This window comes from Lipotes vexillifer, unplaced genomic scaffold, assembly GCF_000442215.2.
Source record: "Lipotes vexillifer unplaced genomic scaffold, Lipotes_vexillifer_v1.1 scaffold263, whole genome shotgun sequence".
In the NCBI taxonomy this organism is placed as follows: Eukaryota; Metazoa; Chordata; class Mammalia; order Artiodactyla; family Lipotidae; genus Lipotes; species Lipotes vexillifer.
In genome coordinates this window covers 259,595-275,890 of record NW_006796752.1, presented here as the reverse complement: position 1 = coordinate 275,890, position 16,296 = coordinate 259,595, and the positions used below count along the sequence as shown (strand labels likewise).

The 16,296-nt window shown below is 39.6% G+C and overlaps 1 protein-coding gene across 4 annotated transcripts in view; it reads right to left on the bottom strand.

The window, feature by feature from the left end:
• The window catches only part of FXR1 (FMR1 autosomal homolog 1), a 59,265-nt gene extending 43,431 nt beyond the window's left edge, over nucleotides 1–15,834 (bottom strand). Inside the window, exons 1-2 of one of the 4 annotated variants that reach the window (XM_007468917.1) lie at nucleotides 15,808–15,834; nucleotides 15,566–15,655 (exon numbers count right to left, since the gene is read on the bottom strand). In XM_007468917.1, the coding sequence (XP_007468979.1) occupies nucleotides 15,566–15,616 (51 nt within the window). In that variant the 5' untranslated portion in view covers nucleotides 15,617–15,655; nucleotides 15,808–15,834. Of the gene's footprint in view, nucleotides 1–15,565; nucleotides 15,656–15,807 lie in introns of those variants that run through there. The other 3 variants (XM_007468915.1, XM_007468914.1, XM_007468916.1) reach the window with 3 other exon arrangements.
• Nucleotides 15,835–16,296: the final 462 nt, after the last annotated feature.

Here is a 16,296-nt window from a genome sequence, read left to right as displayed (position 1 = left end):
CCTTCACAATTTTCAGTTTGAAATGTTTCATTAATCTTTATCATTTCTGTATAATTTATACAGCGTAAGTGCAAATGAGAGCTCCAAATCACTGGGAAATTCTACACCTCGTTATAATAAAAAGGTTTTTTCCTATCTAAAAATCAGTGCTTATACTGCTCCCCACCCCCACTTTACATCCACCACAAACATCAGCATCAGCTTTGTCTGGGTGCACACACTGTTCACACACTTTAAGAAAAAATACAGCTCTGGAACCTACTCTTATTGCTAGTATCTTTCAGGCATCAGATTAAATAAGCTAAAAACTTGACACCCAAATAAAGTGTATTTGGACTGTAGTGAACAATCAGAAAACATGTTCTAATCCCCAAACCCTAGATTCTAGGTATAAGGGGTTTCTAATGGCCAGATCTCTATAAAATTGATGCATTTGATACAGGACACAGTCAACACTTTTCAATTCACCAGAATAATGGCAGGTCCCTATATACTCAAGAGATGGAAAATGGCAGGGTTATATCTTTGCCAAAATGTTTGAGTCAGGAGACACCAAATAACAATGGCAACATTTTCCTGCACATGGTGTGGGTGGAGGGCGGGAGGGGGGGCGGCTTTATGACTAAGTCTCCATAACTTCTGTCTTTCTTGTTAGTCCAACCTTTGGGGATTTGGTCTCTTTTCCTAATTCATACTCATCTGGTCCAGAACCCGTATTTCTTAGAATACGCTGACATTTCTTTTTCTTCTCCCCATACACCTACAAACATGGAAGCCCAAGCCATCATAAAATGGTCCCTTAATTTGTTCATTCACAAAGCCTGGTATATGTTTACACTTGAAACTCTTAACTATAATTTAAAATAATCATCAATAAGTAACAAGGCACTTTAACTTATTTAAAGTGTAATCAAAAAGCCCTGGAAGCACTAATTGAAGAATTTTTTTTTCAAAACCTATCTAGCCTAAAATAAAAATTTAAAAAGAAAACTCAAAGATTCAGTAAGGTGCCAAGTTAACCAAATTAGCTTTTCCAGGTAAAAATAAGCAGTGGAAAATAAAACAGACAAAAAAATATTCTACTAACAGCAAGGTCCTAGAAATGCCCTCAACAACAAAAAATGTACACGACCTATGTGCAGACATCTGTGAAACTTGACTAATGAATAGAAATAGACTATTTAGGGAAACGTAAAGCACTCTTGATATTTTAAATTTTTCAACATGCCCCTAAATGGGATCCTACTAAAACACAAAGGAATGTGTAATTCTGTTGAGGGAATAGGAGTTAACCTTAATAAAAGTACATCAAAGCCTATCTTAAAAACAAACAAGAAGGCATTCAGTAAGGCAACTTTTAAATGGGGGTAGAGAATAATGAGAAAACACTATCCGTACCAAAAACTGAAAGTTATTTTAAAGCTACAATAAGCAAGACCAAAAAGACAAGGTGCTTGGCAATTTTCAGGTGGGAGCTTCAATGGCCTGTGGAAAGAACAAGGTGCATTCCAGATATCTGCCTAACTTAAACACACATTTTTGAAGTTACAGAACACTACAGCTGAAAAGAACGTTTTTCAACTCGATGAGGGTAGTCATAGGAAGAAAAAATCCTACTGATAAACAATAATACACATGGTATGAATTAGTTTCAAGAATTGAAAGAATGAGATTATAAATACAGTCAAAAGTCAGAACAGATGGCTGTGGGAAAACCACTCTGAAGAGAAACACTATTTCTTCTACAGACCTTCCAGATCCCTCATTTTAGAGAAAGAGAAGCTGAAACTATATACATCTATTATAGCCCCGAAGTTTTACTCCCTAGGAGGTTGTAAATGCTGAATTTAAAACCTCATCTTCTGGGAGTTTCCTGGTAGTCCAGTGTTAAGAATCGGTCTTGCAATGCAGGGTAAGATGGTTCAATCCCTGGTCTGGGAACTAAAATCCCACATGCCTCAGGGCAACTAAGCCCACACCAGGCAACTACTGAGCACCACAACTAGAGAGAAGCCCAGGGACCACAACGAAGACCCGACACAGCCAAAAAATAAATGAATGTATGTTTTAAAAAAATAAATAAAATCTCATCTTCTGTCTGAAACTCTTTTCAATTAAATCATTATCAATTAAACGACAAAATGCTTTTGCTAATTCACAGTTTTAAACTCTAAAAGGTTACGTCTGGCAGCAACACTATTATGAAGAAATAAGGCACCATTCCTAAAAAGCCTATTTAAGGCAAAGTCCCAGAACAAAATATCAAAATCTAATTTACAACTGGAAAGGCAGCTACCTTGTTTAATATACTAACCAATTTATCAGAGGCTTTGCTTAAGTGATGGCTTAGCAATCTACAGAGATCCATGAATCCCTTTGAGGACATTCCCACTAAACTCATTAGGAACATATCATCCTAGACTAAAAAAATTCCTTTGAAAAGTATCATTTCAAATTCATCTGCTACTTCAGATTTTTCAAAAATCCACTAATGACCTCCCATTATTACAATTCATTACAACACTAAATTCACATATCTTACAAAGGGGGAAGTAGAAACTTAAAAAAACTTAATACTGGGACTTCCCTGGTGGCGCAGTGGTTAAGAATCCGCCTGCCAATGCAGGGGACGTGGGTTCGAGCCCTGGTCCGGGAAGATCCCACATGCCGCGGAGCAACTAAGCCCGTGAGCTACAACTACTGAGCCCGCACGCCGCAACTAATGAAGTCCATGTGCCTAGAGCCTGTGCTCTGCGACAAGAGAAGCCACCGCAATGAGAGGCCCGCACACCTCAACGAAGAGTAGCGCCTGCTCGCCGCAACTAGAGAAAGCCCGTGCACAGCAATGAAGACCGAACACAGCCAAAAATAAACAAATAAATTTATATAAAAAAATCTTAATACTCAGCAAACTACTACCAGAAGTCAGACAGCCTGAATCCTCAAAATGAGGTTTAAAGTGGAAGCCCATACCCAAAAACCCAACACTTACACCCTAAAGCTGTAACTCTTAAACCTCAAAAGTCTTGTTAGAAGAGTTTACTGATTGCCAACAGACTGAGCAAAAAAGGCCAGCAAGACACAGAACAAGCTTCCTAAATGGAGGCTATGTTTTCAATGACTCTTATCTCAAGTGGTAAAAGCAAGGATTCATCAGGAATCAAACCTCTAGTTCACATTTATTCTCCTAAGCAAGCAAAAAGTTCTCACAGTCACATTACTGCCTCCTTCAAACCTGATCAAGTATTCTTATATAATTTAAGATCTACTCCAGTTTTTCTCTTTAAAGTCTTTCTCAGGATCACTGGTATGACATTTAAAAATTTTATATTTATTTGGCACAACAGTCAAATAACTACATTTTAGATCCCTTTTCCAATGTATTAAGACATTACAGTTGATGGCTCAATTACTGAAGCAAATTTGTGATAAAATGCTGTATTTCTAAAAATAAACTGATTGACATAGAGAACAGACTTGTGGTTGCCAAGGGGGAGGGGAGGTGGGGGAGGGATGGATTGGGAGTTTGACATTAGCAGATGCAAACTATTTTATACAGAATGGATAAACAACAAGGTCTTACTGTATAGCACAGGGAACTATATCCAATGTCCTGTGATAAACCATAATGGAAAAGAATATGAAAAATATATATACGCATAACCAAATCACTCTGCTGTACAGCAGAAACGCACTGTAAATCAACTCTACTTCAATAAAATAAAATTTTAAAAAATAAATAAAAGAAACTGTTTAAAATAAATTCTCAGAACATTAAGAGACACTGGAATCAGTTTGTTAGATCCTGTACGGCCTTTCCTCTGACTGGGTAAACTCTCCATTTTCCCAAACTCCACAGTTAAAATTTGCTGCTGTGGATAAATGTTATTACAAAACTATAACCCATGAGAAAAGAAAAGTTAATAGCATAATTTATGCAAAATTCGCCTAAGGTTTTGTTTTTCAAGAACTGACAAAATGGATGACTTGTTATTCTTTGATCAATTATCAGTTTGTTTAGTGATTCATTCTCTAGCCCCAGTCTACTTTCCCAGCCCATCAATTCTAACAATTTTGCATCCCTGCAATCAGGATGCTTCCTACAATTGATGGTACCTTAGAATAGCCAATAGCTGAATGGCTGCCAGGATATTAATGTCACTGTTAAGCATGCTGAAACTTGGTTTGCTTGCAATTTTCTGTGGCACTTGATTGCAACCCCTCAATAGTTCATTCAGCAAACCAATGAAGTACCATTTTAGGAAGGATTTAGGTTTCTTACCAGAAGGTTGTTCTGTTGACACCTTCTGATAAAATCAAGAAAGCACCAGCATCAAAACTTGCAGAGTAGGTGAAAATTCTTGGAAGAAAATCCTGGAGATAATAGAGGAGAGCTCTTTTAAAGTACGCTTGCAACATCAATGCTCTCCATGGCACTGAGGAAGATATTGTGAGAAGAAACACAATCATCTGAACCTGAAAATGTTTTAGCCAATTTATTTTGCTTCTATTTTCCTTATGTATGCAAATGTTTAAAAATAATCTTTCAGGTGATATAGAAAAGAATTTTAAAAGATAAAACTACCATTCATAGATCAATTGGCAACATTTCTTCTTTTTTAGTGCCTCTTACAACTGATGCCATTTTATTTTTTTTATTTTTTTTTGATGCCATTTTAAATACAATGAAATTGTATGGCTCTTCCACCGATTTCCCAAATCTACACATGGAAAAATAACCTGTTCCCTGGACTCTAAAACCCAACTTCCAATTACACATCTCCACCCATGGCTTACTTTTATACCTAAAATCAATCAACATGTCAACAGTCAGTATCATCTGCTGTCCTGCTTTTGCACTCTACACATGTATGATCCATTTTACAGGATTAAAAAAAAAAGTGAATACAGAAAACTATTTCTTAATCAGGGTTCTACGAGAATACAGCCCAATCACTAAGTCATTCATTGTGTGTAATGAACTTCTCTCCCATGCATCTAGAATAGTACTAGCCATGCACAATCCTTGGAAGAATTGAGAAAACGGTGTTCCTCTGCTTTATAGTTCAGATGAGAAACTATAAGGTTGAGAAAACTGACTTAGGGACTCCCAGACCTAAGCAATTTTACACATGAGTCTCAGTCTGCAAACTGAAGGAGTTGACGCTTCTTAAACTAAGGTAATTCCTAGGCACTCAAAGGTGTGCCAAGAGTACTTAAAGCCACTCCTTCTCCCCCCCACCCCAAAATACTACGGTTAATCTTCCTGGAACTTTTATTTCAAGTAATTTAAAGAATTTAATAAACACTTTATGTTTCTGGACTGTGTATACATTTAACAGATACAGAAAGAACTCCTTACTAGGGAAAGGGAAGAAAACACTTACTGAGCAATACAATATACTGGTTTTACTGTTAAGACTGGTCTCAGATCCACTACTTACTATGCAGTAGGTAAAAGAGAGGGCCCAGAGCAGTAAGGTAAGGAAAATAAGACTCTTTTAACTGGCTTTACTTGCCCAAAAGCAAGTCACAATATCCTCCTTTAGGAACTCTTTATGGTCTTCCCAGAGCACCCCAGAAACTTTTTGGAGCAATTCTCAGAAGGTTCTATCAATCCTGAATGGGACCCAGCTCTCCTAGATGGTGGACTTCCTCCCACCCAATCTCAGAAGTGAGGAAGATCTGGCTGATGAGTACAGTACCTAATTTCCCCATGTGCAAACAAAAACGAAACAGAAAAAAACTTTAAAACAGAGAATTATTATTTAATACATGGTGCTAGCACAACTGCCTATGATATTCAAAATAAGACTTGATGTAGTAAACATGAAATAAACAAATAAAACACTTTAAGAAAACCTAAGGAACTGTATGTATAATCTGGACACAGGCTGTCTTAACCAGGCTGGAAACCCTGAACCCTTAAGAGGGAAAAAGTATTTCAATATGTAAAAAACAGAACTTCTCTATGGCCAGGGATACCAGAGAGTTAACAAATTATAGATAGGGAGTGGGTATTCATATAATGAGTCCTAAGAAATCTCAAAGAGCAAAAAAGGACATCCCAGAAGGAAAATGGGGAAAAACAAGTGATTTATGGAAAAGCAAATCCAAATGGCCAACAAACATTAAAATTCGCATGTGGGGATTTGCAAATCAAAGTTGCAATCTTTACATACAAGAGATTCACAAAAATCAAAGATTATAATGCCTATTTCTGGCAAGGATGTAAGAAAAAAAAACCTGACATTCATCAATTGAGAAAATACAAAGTGTTAAGCCTTTCAGAATGTAATCTGTTAACATTTATTAGAGTTAACAGGTAAAAGTTCCCTTCCACCAAGCTATCTTGCTCTTTGAAACCTACCCAATGGAAACACACATGGAGCAGGAAAAAACTGAAAACAAAATGTCTATTAACTGGGGAATGGCTGGATTTCACAGTAATTCTTATGGTGAAATATGTAACCATTAAAAAATAAATTACACTCCAACAGAAAATGGCCAATATGTAGATTATCTTATTTTTATAGAGCAATACTGAAAAACACCTATGTTTGTATCTGAATGTGTATCTATGTACATTCTATGAGTATGAAGAAAAATCTGGAACAATGTATACTTGGCTATAAACAGGCTACCTAAATGCATTGTGAATGAGAGATTATGTGGAAAGGGGAAACCAAGGGAAAAATAAAAAAATTTACAATAAAGCAAGTCTGTATATGCTTATACATATGTATAAAATTATACACTTGCATATGCATGTATAAATATTTTTAAAGAGTTGAGATTATCCTTAATACTCTGTCAATCTGCACTATTTCCATACAGCACATATATATACACATTACCACTCCCCACATCTTTTTAATTTTTCCATCTCTAGTGATCTCAAATCCACATTCTAAGTAATAAACTCGTTTGTTTGATGTTTACATACAACACCTAAAAGATCTGGGTTGTTATTTGATTCCAGTAACGAGCACATTCAAGACTGCTGTAATCGGGCTTCCCTGGTGGCGCAGTGGTTGAGAGTCCGCCTGCCGATGCAGCGGACACGGGTTTGTGCCCTGGTCCGGGAAGATCCCACACGCCGCGGAGCGACTGGGCCCGTGAGCCATGGCCACTGAGCCTGCCCGTCTGGAGCCTGTGCTCTGCAACGGGAGAGGCCACAGCAGTGAGAGGCCTGTGTACCGCAAAGACTGCTGCAATCAAAAATTTTCTTAACTTCAAACAATACACACTTTTTTTTTTTAAAGGACCTACATCTATGTCCGGAAATTATTTCCAATCAATGGACAAATGTTCTACAAATAAAATCCACAAATTTACTAATTACATTATGTATTACAGAAATTATTGCATCATTATGGAATATGTTCTTTTCTTTTTTTTTTTGTGGTACGCGGGCCTCTCACTGCTGTGGCCTCTCCCGTTGCAGAGTACAGGCTCCGGACGCGCAGGCTTAGCGGCCATGGCTCACAGGCCCAGCCGCTCCGCGGCATGTGGGATCTTCCCGGACTGGGGCACGAACCTGTGTCCCCTGCATCGGCAGGCGGACTCTCAACCAATGCGTCACCAGGGAAGCCCTGGAATATGTTCTTTTAAGGAAAAAAGTTACTCAAGGCAAGCCTTCAGCATCCTTTAGTACTGAACATTTAACTGTTCTGAATAAAAAATGACAATGAAAATGTGAGGATTTCATAAGAATTCATAAATATCTACTAATGCTTACATACTAGTAATGTTCTTGGCTTATTAATTTCACAAGTTTATAATATCCAACAGTTCCTGAAATAGAAAGACTCAGAGGTTTCAAATGGCCACACCAAACTATAATGACTTTCCTGTTGCCAAAAGTTGAGTTTAAGCTCTCTATAATTCTATATATGCATAAAGTTCTGGGACATATCTGAGCTTGACCAGGATCAATGTATAACCCCTCAAAAAAAAAATTTAAGTTCTGTTTGAATCAAAATCAGAAATAATTTAGTTTTGTATATATGCATTTATACAAATATTAACAAGTCAAAAGAGTGTCCAGAAACCAAGAATGACTGATCCATTTGTTCATTCAACAAATATGTACTGAAGGTCTACTAATGAACTAACTACACATATCAAGTCACTGGAAAACTTAAGACTTGAAAATAACCTGGAAAACTATTAAAGCAAAAACCTATGAAACAAGAAAAGTTCTACTTTTTTTTTTTTTTTTTTTGGCCACGCTGTGCAGCATCAGGATCTTACTTCCCCTACTACGGACTGAACCCCTGCCCCCTGCATTGGGAGCACAGAGTCTTAACCACTGGACCGCCAAGGAAGTCCCAAGAAGTTTTACTATTATTAATTAGCCAGAATAAGAAAGGCACGGAGATAGGAACCGGAAAAATGAGATTCCTGATTCTGAAGAAATACTGACAGGGAAATGCCATGTTGCTTTGCCAACAACAACTATAAATTTCATAGTTATTACTGGGGAGACCTCTACTCATGCTCCCAAAAAAGCTAAGCAAAAAATGCTGAGGCTAGAGTATGGAAGACAAGTTATAACAACTAACATTTAACTTAGATTTAACTTTGGTTCAATTTTGCCATGGCTATCAGCCTCTTTAATGTAAGAAAAAATAAATTGAAGAGACTGTTTTATGTGTAAACAGATATTACACGTACAGAATAACAAAAGTAATGCTTTGCATTACTTAATTTTGTTTTGCTCAAGCTATTCTTTATTTGGTCCTAGAAAATTTAGATTTGGTCCTAGAAAATTTTACACCAGCGTCACAATAGAATTTACTACTATTAGCTAAACATCTGCCAAAGAATTTTCTCAAGCCTTTTGATAACTACTGTGCCACACCTTAAAATTTGAACAGGACGTTTCATACATATACATATATAAAAAAGCATTTCAAACATTTCCCAAAATACCTTACACATAACAAACACTATAAAGCTAACAATTAAGGATGGTATAAATCACAACTATCCAGCACAAATTATAATTTGAGCCATATGTCTAGTTTTAAAATTTCTAAGTATATTAAAATAAGTAAAAAGAAACAGGTGAAGTTAATTTTAATAATTTTAACCCTATATATCCAAAATATTATTTCAACATGTAATCAAAATTTTAAAACTGCAGTCTTACATTCCTTTTTTCATACTAAGTCTCTGAAATCTAGTATAACTTTTACAATTAAAGCACATCTCAGGGGCTTGCCTGGTGGCGCAGTTGAGAGTCCACCTGCCGATGCAAGGGACGTGGGTTCATGCCCCGGTCCGGGAAGATCCCACATGCCGCGGAGTGGCTGGGCCTGTGAGCCTTGCCCGCTGGGCCCGCGCGTCCGGAGCCTGTGCTCCGCGACGGGAGAGGCCACAGCGGTGAGAGGCCCGCGTACCACAAAAAAAAAAAAAAGCACATCTCAATTCAGGCTAGTATATTTCAGCCCCATGATGAGTGGCTACCATCGGAAAGGGCACATTTCTGTAATGTGAAGCAAAGCTCAAATCATTTCTCCAGGAATCCTCCCAATTCAGTCCTCTTGACTCCCACTGTATTGATCAGAATTTATAATTAATGATTTGATAAGCCATATATTCGTACTTGGAAAAAAAAATCACATATTGGTTAGAGATCAGGCTCTCTGAAGTCCAAAACATCATTATGAATCTTGAATCAGCCTATTAATTTTATGGATAGATGCGCTTAGCCTCAGTTTCCTCAACTGGGGTAACATTCTCTCTTTCACTGTGACTGAGAGGACTAAGTAAGATAAATTCATGTAAAGTACCTACACAGTCTGATAGTCTGAGCGCTCAATAGATAATAGCTGTTATTGTTGTTAGAGCTAGATAGGACCTTAGTGAACTAACAACCTAGCAGATTCCACCACTTGATAAACTGTCAAAAGAAATCCAAGTGCCTCATACTGCGGATGAAAAACCTAAGCCCTCACAAACTAGCTAGTACGAGAATTAGGGGTCAATCATAGAATGCACACTGCTCTTCAACTACAAAAAAGCAAGTTTGCTACATCCTTAACACTGTGGTAGAGAATTCAGTTCTTGAGTTATTATCCAGTCAAGTGTCTGCCTTGTCTTCCTAGCTAAAACATAAGCTTACTGCCGTGAGACTTCCTTTGGCAAACCTCTCATGCTATGCTGAACTAGGCAACTGGAAGTGAGAAGCCCTGGCGTTAAATCTCATTTCAGCTACAGTGTAACATTATTGTCAGTTTCCTAATATGTAAAATGAGGATAAAAACACATACCTCATGCAGTCCCTGAGAGAACAAAATCAGGAAATACATGTACAAGCCTCAAAGAATACACAGTAAACAGATAATAGTAATAGTAAACAGATAATAGTAAACTATTATTTTACTCGCAGAACACACACAAATATCTGATGATATAAAAAATATAAAGGTGCATAGAAAGAAAAATATGGAAAAAAGTATGTTTTCTGTAAGTAAAGCCAAGGCCTTGACAACAAATTCTCTAGATAGGTAAGATAACGGTTTGTTTTTTTAAATAAATTTATTTATTTTGGGTTGTGCTGGGTCTTCGTTGCTGCACGCGGGCTTTCTCTAGTTGCGGCGCACAGTCTTCTCATTGCAGTGGCTTCTCTTGTTGCGGAGCACAGGCGTGGGCTTCAGTAGTTGTGGCACATGGGCTCAGTAGTTATGGCTCACAGGCTCTAGAGTGCAGGCTCAGTAGTTGTGGCGTGGCATGTGGGATCTTCCTGGACCAGGGCTCAAACTCGTGTCCTCTGCATTGGCAGGTGGATTCTTAACCACTGCGCCACCAGGGCAGTGCCGCGATTACAGTTTTCTTTCTTTGCTTTTGTGTTTTCAGATTTTTCATTAATTACACATTGTTCTTGTAATACAAAAACAAAACTTCACAGGAAAAGTATTTAAATTTAATTTTTAAAAATTAAGTGGCCTTTTCACTTAGTTAAATCCTAGTTCTTTTACATATTTAAAAAATTGCATTTTAAAACATGTACAACAATAGCTTCGTAACATCTGGAACTGTATGTTCTTAACAGTATCGCCAGTAAGAGAGCAACCATCTTTTCCTCAATTACTAATCTCCACAAAGAAATCAACAATATTCTACACTAACTTGAAGTCAGTACATTTTCAAAACACAACTCCTTTACTGTAACTCTACAGACCATCATCATTAGCAATAATAAACCTATTGCATAATTTAATTACTCTCAAATTTCATTTAAATATTAAACTAAAGCAAAAAGGAAATTCTGCAAATATTATAGCACTTTAAAATGTTCTATAGTTGATCAATTACACAGTCAAAACCAGAAATCACGGAGCTCTAAAAGTAATTCTATCTTCTACAGAGAAGGCCTGAAAATTCATTCAGCCATCTTAGAGATCACACATTTCCCTGGAACACCATGGAAACTTTCCTCTCCAAGAGCCAGAAATTGAGTGACTTACTTTCAACTTCTATTTAAAGTTATATTCTGCTCACGGCTATGCAAGCTGCAGTGCTATTACAAAGCTTAAAATCATATACATCAGTTAAAAAGCACTTTAATGACCCCAAATGGGCACAAGGCTTTTTTGGGGTTAACGAAAATGTTCTAAAATAAGATTGTGGTAATGGTTACACAACTCTGTAAATACACCACCAGAAAATGTAAATTCCATCTGAAAGCTTTAAAAAGGAAACAAAAAGAAAAAAGGCATCTTAAATGACCAGTAGTATAAACCCTAGGATGCCGCACTCCAGATAAAAAAGGCTATAAAAGCAAATTTTTATATAAAATTACATCCCCCATCAAGTGCTTAATTACCATATTTCCCATTCTTCCCAACCCCTATAGAGTTATCTGGCTTCAAACAAGAGTATATCAAGTTTTTATGTCTTTAACTACCATAGATCCACTGTTAAGTAAAAAGCGCAGGATGCAGAACAAAGTAGTATGCAATCATTTGTGTAAATATTTGGGGGGAAAAAAGAAACTATCCTATTTTGGGGTTGAATCTTCTTCACCGGTTCCAATTATTTTGTGCAATTAAGTTTCAGTTCCACTAAAAATCTTTAATCAATGTCTACAGCGCACTGCCTCAAGCATGATGATACTGGCTACTAATCCCATGACTTTGAAATTCTTCAATGGCAATTCGCATTTACAGCCAAGTGTGTTGGGGGAGGGCAGGGCAGAGAAAAGGGGAGAAAATGAGGAGGAAAATCACAATCACCTGTATATTGAAAACCACCACCGAAAGAAAAAAAATACACCAAAATGTTACCTGCTGTTATCTCAAGGCAACTTGTTTTTTTCTTATAGTTTCTAAAATCCCTCACTGACCATGTATTATTTTTTTAATTAAAAAAATTACTTAAAATAAAATTACTTCCACACTAAACAAAAGCCAAACTGAAAACTCTACACAGTATCTGTATGATTCTATGTTTAGGACATTCTGGAAAAGGCAAAACTATGGGGACAGAAACCACCCCAGGTTCTGGGGGTGTGGAGAGAGGATGACTGCAAAGGAGCAGGATAGAAATTAAGGCGATGGTGGAACTATTCTATCCCTCCATGCTAGTGGTAGTGGTTACACAACTGTTAGCATTTACTAAAGCTCACATAACTGTATGTCAAAAAAGATGCACTTTACCATATGCAAATTAATCTCCAAAAAATTCATGTAATTAAATTAATAAAACTGCTTCTGCGGTGAGCCAATATTTTTTCCAAGCGGACAGTTTCATGGGATAAAAAATACTGTAGGGCTTCTCTAGCGGCGCATTGGTTGAGAGTCCGCCTGCCGATGCAGGGGACGCGGGTTCGTGCCCTGGTCCGGGAGGATCCCACATGCCTCGGAGCGCCTGGGCCCGTGAGCCATGGCCGCTGAGCCTGCGCGTCCGGAGCCTGTGCTCCACAATGGGAAAGGCCACAACAGTGAGAGGCCCGCGTACCGCAAAAAAGAAAAATACTGTAGACTACTGAACTACTTCAAAAGCCTCATTTTATACAAAAGACTATATAACCCAGGGATACTTGATCAAGGGTGCATTGCTAGACAATGTTAAGTAAGCTGAAGTATGTACAGACCTAGAATTCCCATGTGTTTAACTTCAAATGCAGGGCTCCTTCCACTTCATCATGCTCACTCTTCCAGAGTTCGAAGACCGTAGTTTACACATAGTGCATGTACAAATGGATTATGGCAGGACATAAAATTCCAAACGTTCAAGTGCTATTTCAGTAGAGACAACGTGACTAGGGTCCTCTGCCAAAAAACCACCTTACTTTTACTTTGTTAGGTAAAAATGGGTAATGGAATCAAAGTCTAAGAATCAAGCAGATTTTGTAGAGTATGGATAGGTATCAACAACAAATACTTTGGAGTTCCAAAATGGGGGCATTTGATTCGTGAATTGCCAAAAGCAAAATAAAATAACAAAAAAACTTTGGGAAACCAAAGTAAGATGGTAAACAATCTTTACTAAAACATTCAAACTGGCGATCTTATTCAACCTTATAAATTAAAAAAAATAATAAATGTATAGCAGGTGAGCAACATAAATAAAATATACTTGGATAAAAAGAAATGGTGTCGTATCTACCATCAACATGCTGAAAAAAATTTGTTAAGGCAAAATAATCTTTTCTGTATTTCGATATGCCAGGAAAAAATGCATACCTCCATTACACAAGAACTGAAGAGCCAAACAGTAAAAATGATACAAATATGATGAACCTTATCTACCCTTGACAGGAAAAAGTATAAGCCCATTCTTTGTGCATTGTGCCGCAATTGTATCTGCAGTCGTTCAGAGAAGGCAGCCATTAGGTTTAAGAACAGAAGGGGACTTCCGTGGAAGTGCAGTGGTTAAGACTTCGCCTTCCATGCAGGGGGTATGGGCCGGATCCCTGGTAGGGGAACTAAGATCCCACATGCCTCTCAGCCAAAAATACCAAAACATAAAACAGAAGCAAGAGTTGTAACAAATTCAATAAAGACTTTTAAAAAATGGTCCACATCAAAGAAAATCTTAAACAAATAAAGAACAGAAGTTAATTTTCTACTCAAATTTTATTCGTCTTTCCTCTGACACCTAGTTGTAAACCTAGACTGATAATAACCAGTCACACATTAAAGGATTAAAGGACTCCTTTCCACCAAGCAGTCCCTGTTTTTACTTCATGCTAACCACGTAAGATTTAAACTTGTAAATACTTACGGAGATCCTTCAGAGCCAACTGTGATTCCCCACCATGCTATTACCACGTGATAGCTAAACCAATTCCACATAGCTAATTAGTAAACTAGGAAAGGAAAAGCAACGCTGAAAATAGGAATTATGACCACCTAGTAAAAAAAATTCTGTGCGGGATAAAAGGCACGCTGAAACGAAACCCAGTGAGAATACATTCTGCGTACTCACAATACTACTCCTGTATTAGGAGAAGGACCTTCATAAAAATAGCCAGGACTCTCAAACATTTGAGATGCTGGCTTAGTGAGACTGACTGACAGACAACAGCTGGGGAGATTTTGTATTGATCTTGTAACCTCGTGGCATACTTTGGGAGAAAGGGAGAATCGGGAGAAAGGACCGTTATAATGGCAAAACTAAACTCTAAGGATTTCATTTTCATCTATGTCACCCCTACACTGGAAGCCCCTACTAAATTCCTCTATTCTCGAATTCCTCTTCCGTCTTCCAGATCCGATCCCACAGTAATGCCCCTCCTTCCATCCGATGGAAACAAAAAACCTCGGGTGGGGGGGGGGTCAACACCTTCCCAAAACACTGGATAACCGATAAAGAAACTAGTCACCTCCCCACCTGTGTCTCCTTAATCCATTTCACATTTTAAAAATTAAAGCCTAGAACTCTCGCCTTTTCTTCCGTAATAGAGGAGCTAAGGCGCCGCCCAATTTCCCAGGCCGCAAAAAATATTTCTACCCGCCACATTTCAAGATTTTCTAGTTTTCTCTTCGATCCTAACCCTCAATCCGGCACCCGCTCCCCCTTCAGACACTGAAGTTTATTAGCCCGAAACCCTAGTACAAAGGTGAATTCCTAAGATTCCGCGAGGCGCCCCCCCCAAGGGGGTGGGGAGGGGTCGGAGCAGCGGGCCGAGGCGCTCCCGCTCGGCCCAGTCCGAGAGGCGGGGGAGCGGCTGTGACCACACAATCCCACCACCTCCTTTCACGACTGCCCCCAACCTCCCGGAGCTCGGGCCTGCTCCCAGGGAGCTCCCTGCCGCCATTCGGCTTCTCCTCACCGGCCCGCCAAGGGCCACACGAGCATCCAAGAAGAAGATTCATAAACAGGAATACGCAAAAGATATCCGACGTGTTGTTTCAAAACATAACGGAGCCCGGGCCCCCGAGACCGTTAAACCGCGGGTGGAGGGGGGAGAAGCGATGAACCTAGCGGCCTCGGGCTTTAGCCTAGCCACCCTTTTCGACCCCAAACCTCACTCTCCAGGACCTCCAACCCTCCCTCAAACCGGCCCCAGCCCCCAGAAGACCCGACAAGGCGGCAAAAGGGTCGGTACCTTGTAGAAAGCCCCGTTGGAGCCGCGAACCTCCACCGTCAGCTCCGCCATGTTGGAACCGCAAAGGCCGCTGGGAAGAGGTTCTAGAAACTTTCCAACCAGAGAGGAGGAGGGGGAGGGGCGTGAAGGAGGCAGGGGGAGGGACGGGGAAAACGGGGCGGGGACTGGGATTCCCCGCCCCACACCCCTGGGGTCTCACCGCGCAATCCTGATTCTCCCAGTGGGATCCCCCCGCTCGTTACATCACTAGCCCCCGGCTCCGCCCGCCGCCGCAACGTCCTGTTCGCCTCCCGACACAATCGCCTGACCTTGTTGACCCGCCCCTACGTCCCCGCCGCCCAGTGCCCGCAGCTTACCAGCCCCAGCCTGTGCGGGCCTCCAGCCAGCCGGGACTAAACTGGCCCGGCGGGCGCCGCCTGTCCCACGCTTCTGCGTTCTGCCGGTTTCGGGCATCCTGCCCTGAAACTTCCTTGAGGTGCTGGTAACCCTGAAGTAGCTTCCCCACCCAGAGAAGCCCCCACTCTGGGGGCTTCAGACGCCCATTGGCACAAACTTTGGGGGAAAGAGGGAGCCTAAAAATGGATATACTGTGGGCGCTAAATTCTCTCGCCTCGGTCTTAAAAAAAATCGGTGGCCTCCTCCTTACTCCACACAGTTCGGCCCAGCTCTCTCCTCACCGGTTACCACTTTAGCTGTTTAAAAAGTCAAACTAATTACGTCCAGTTCAACTT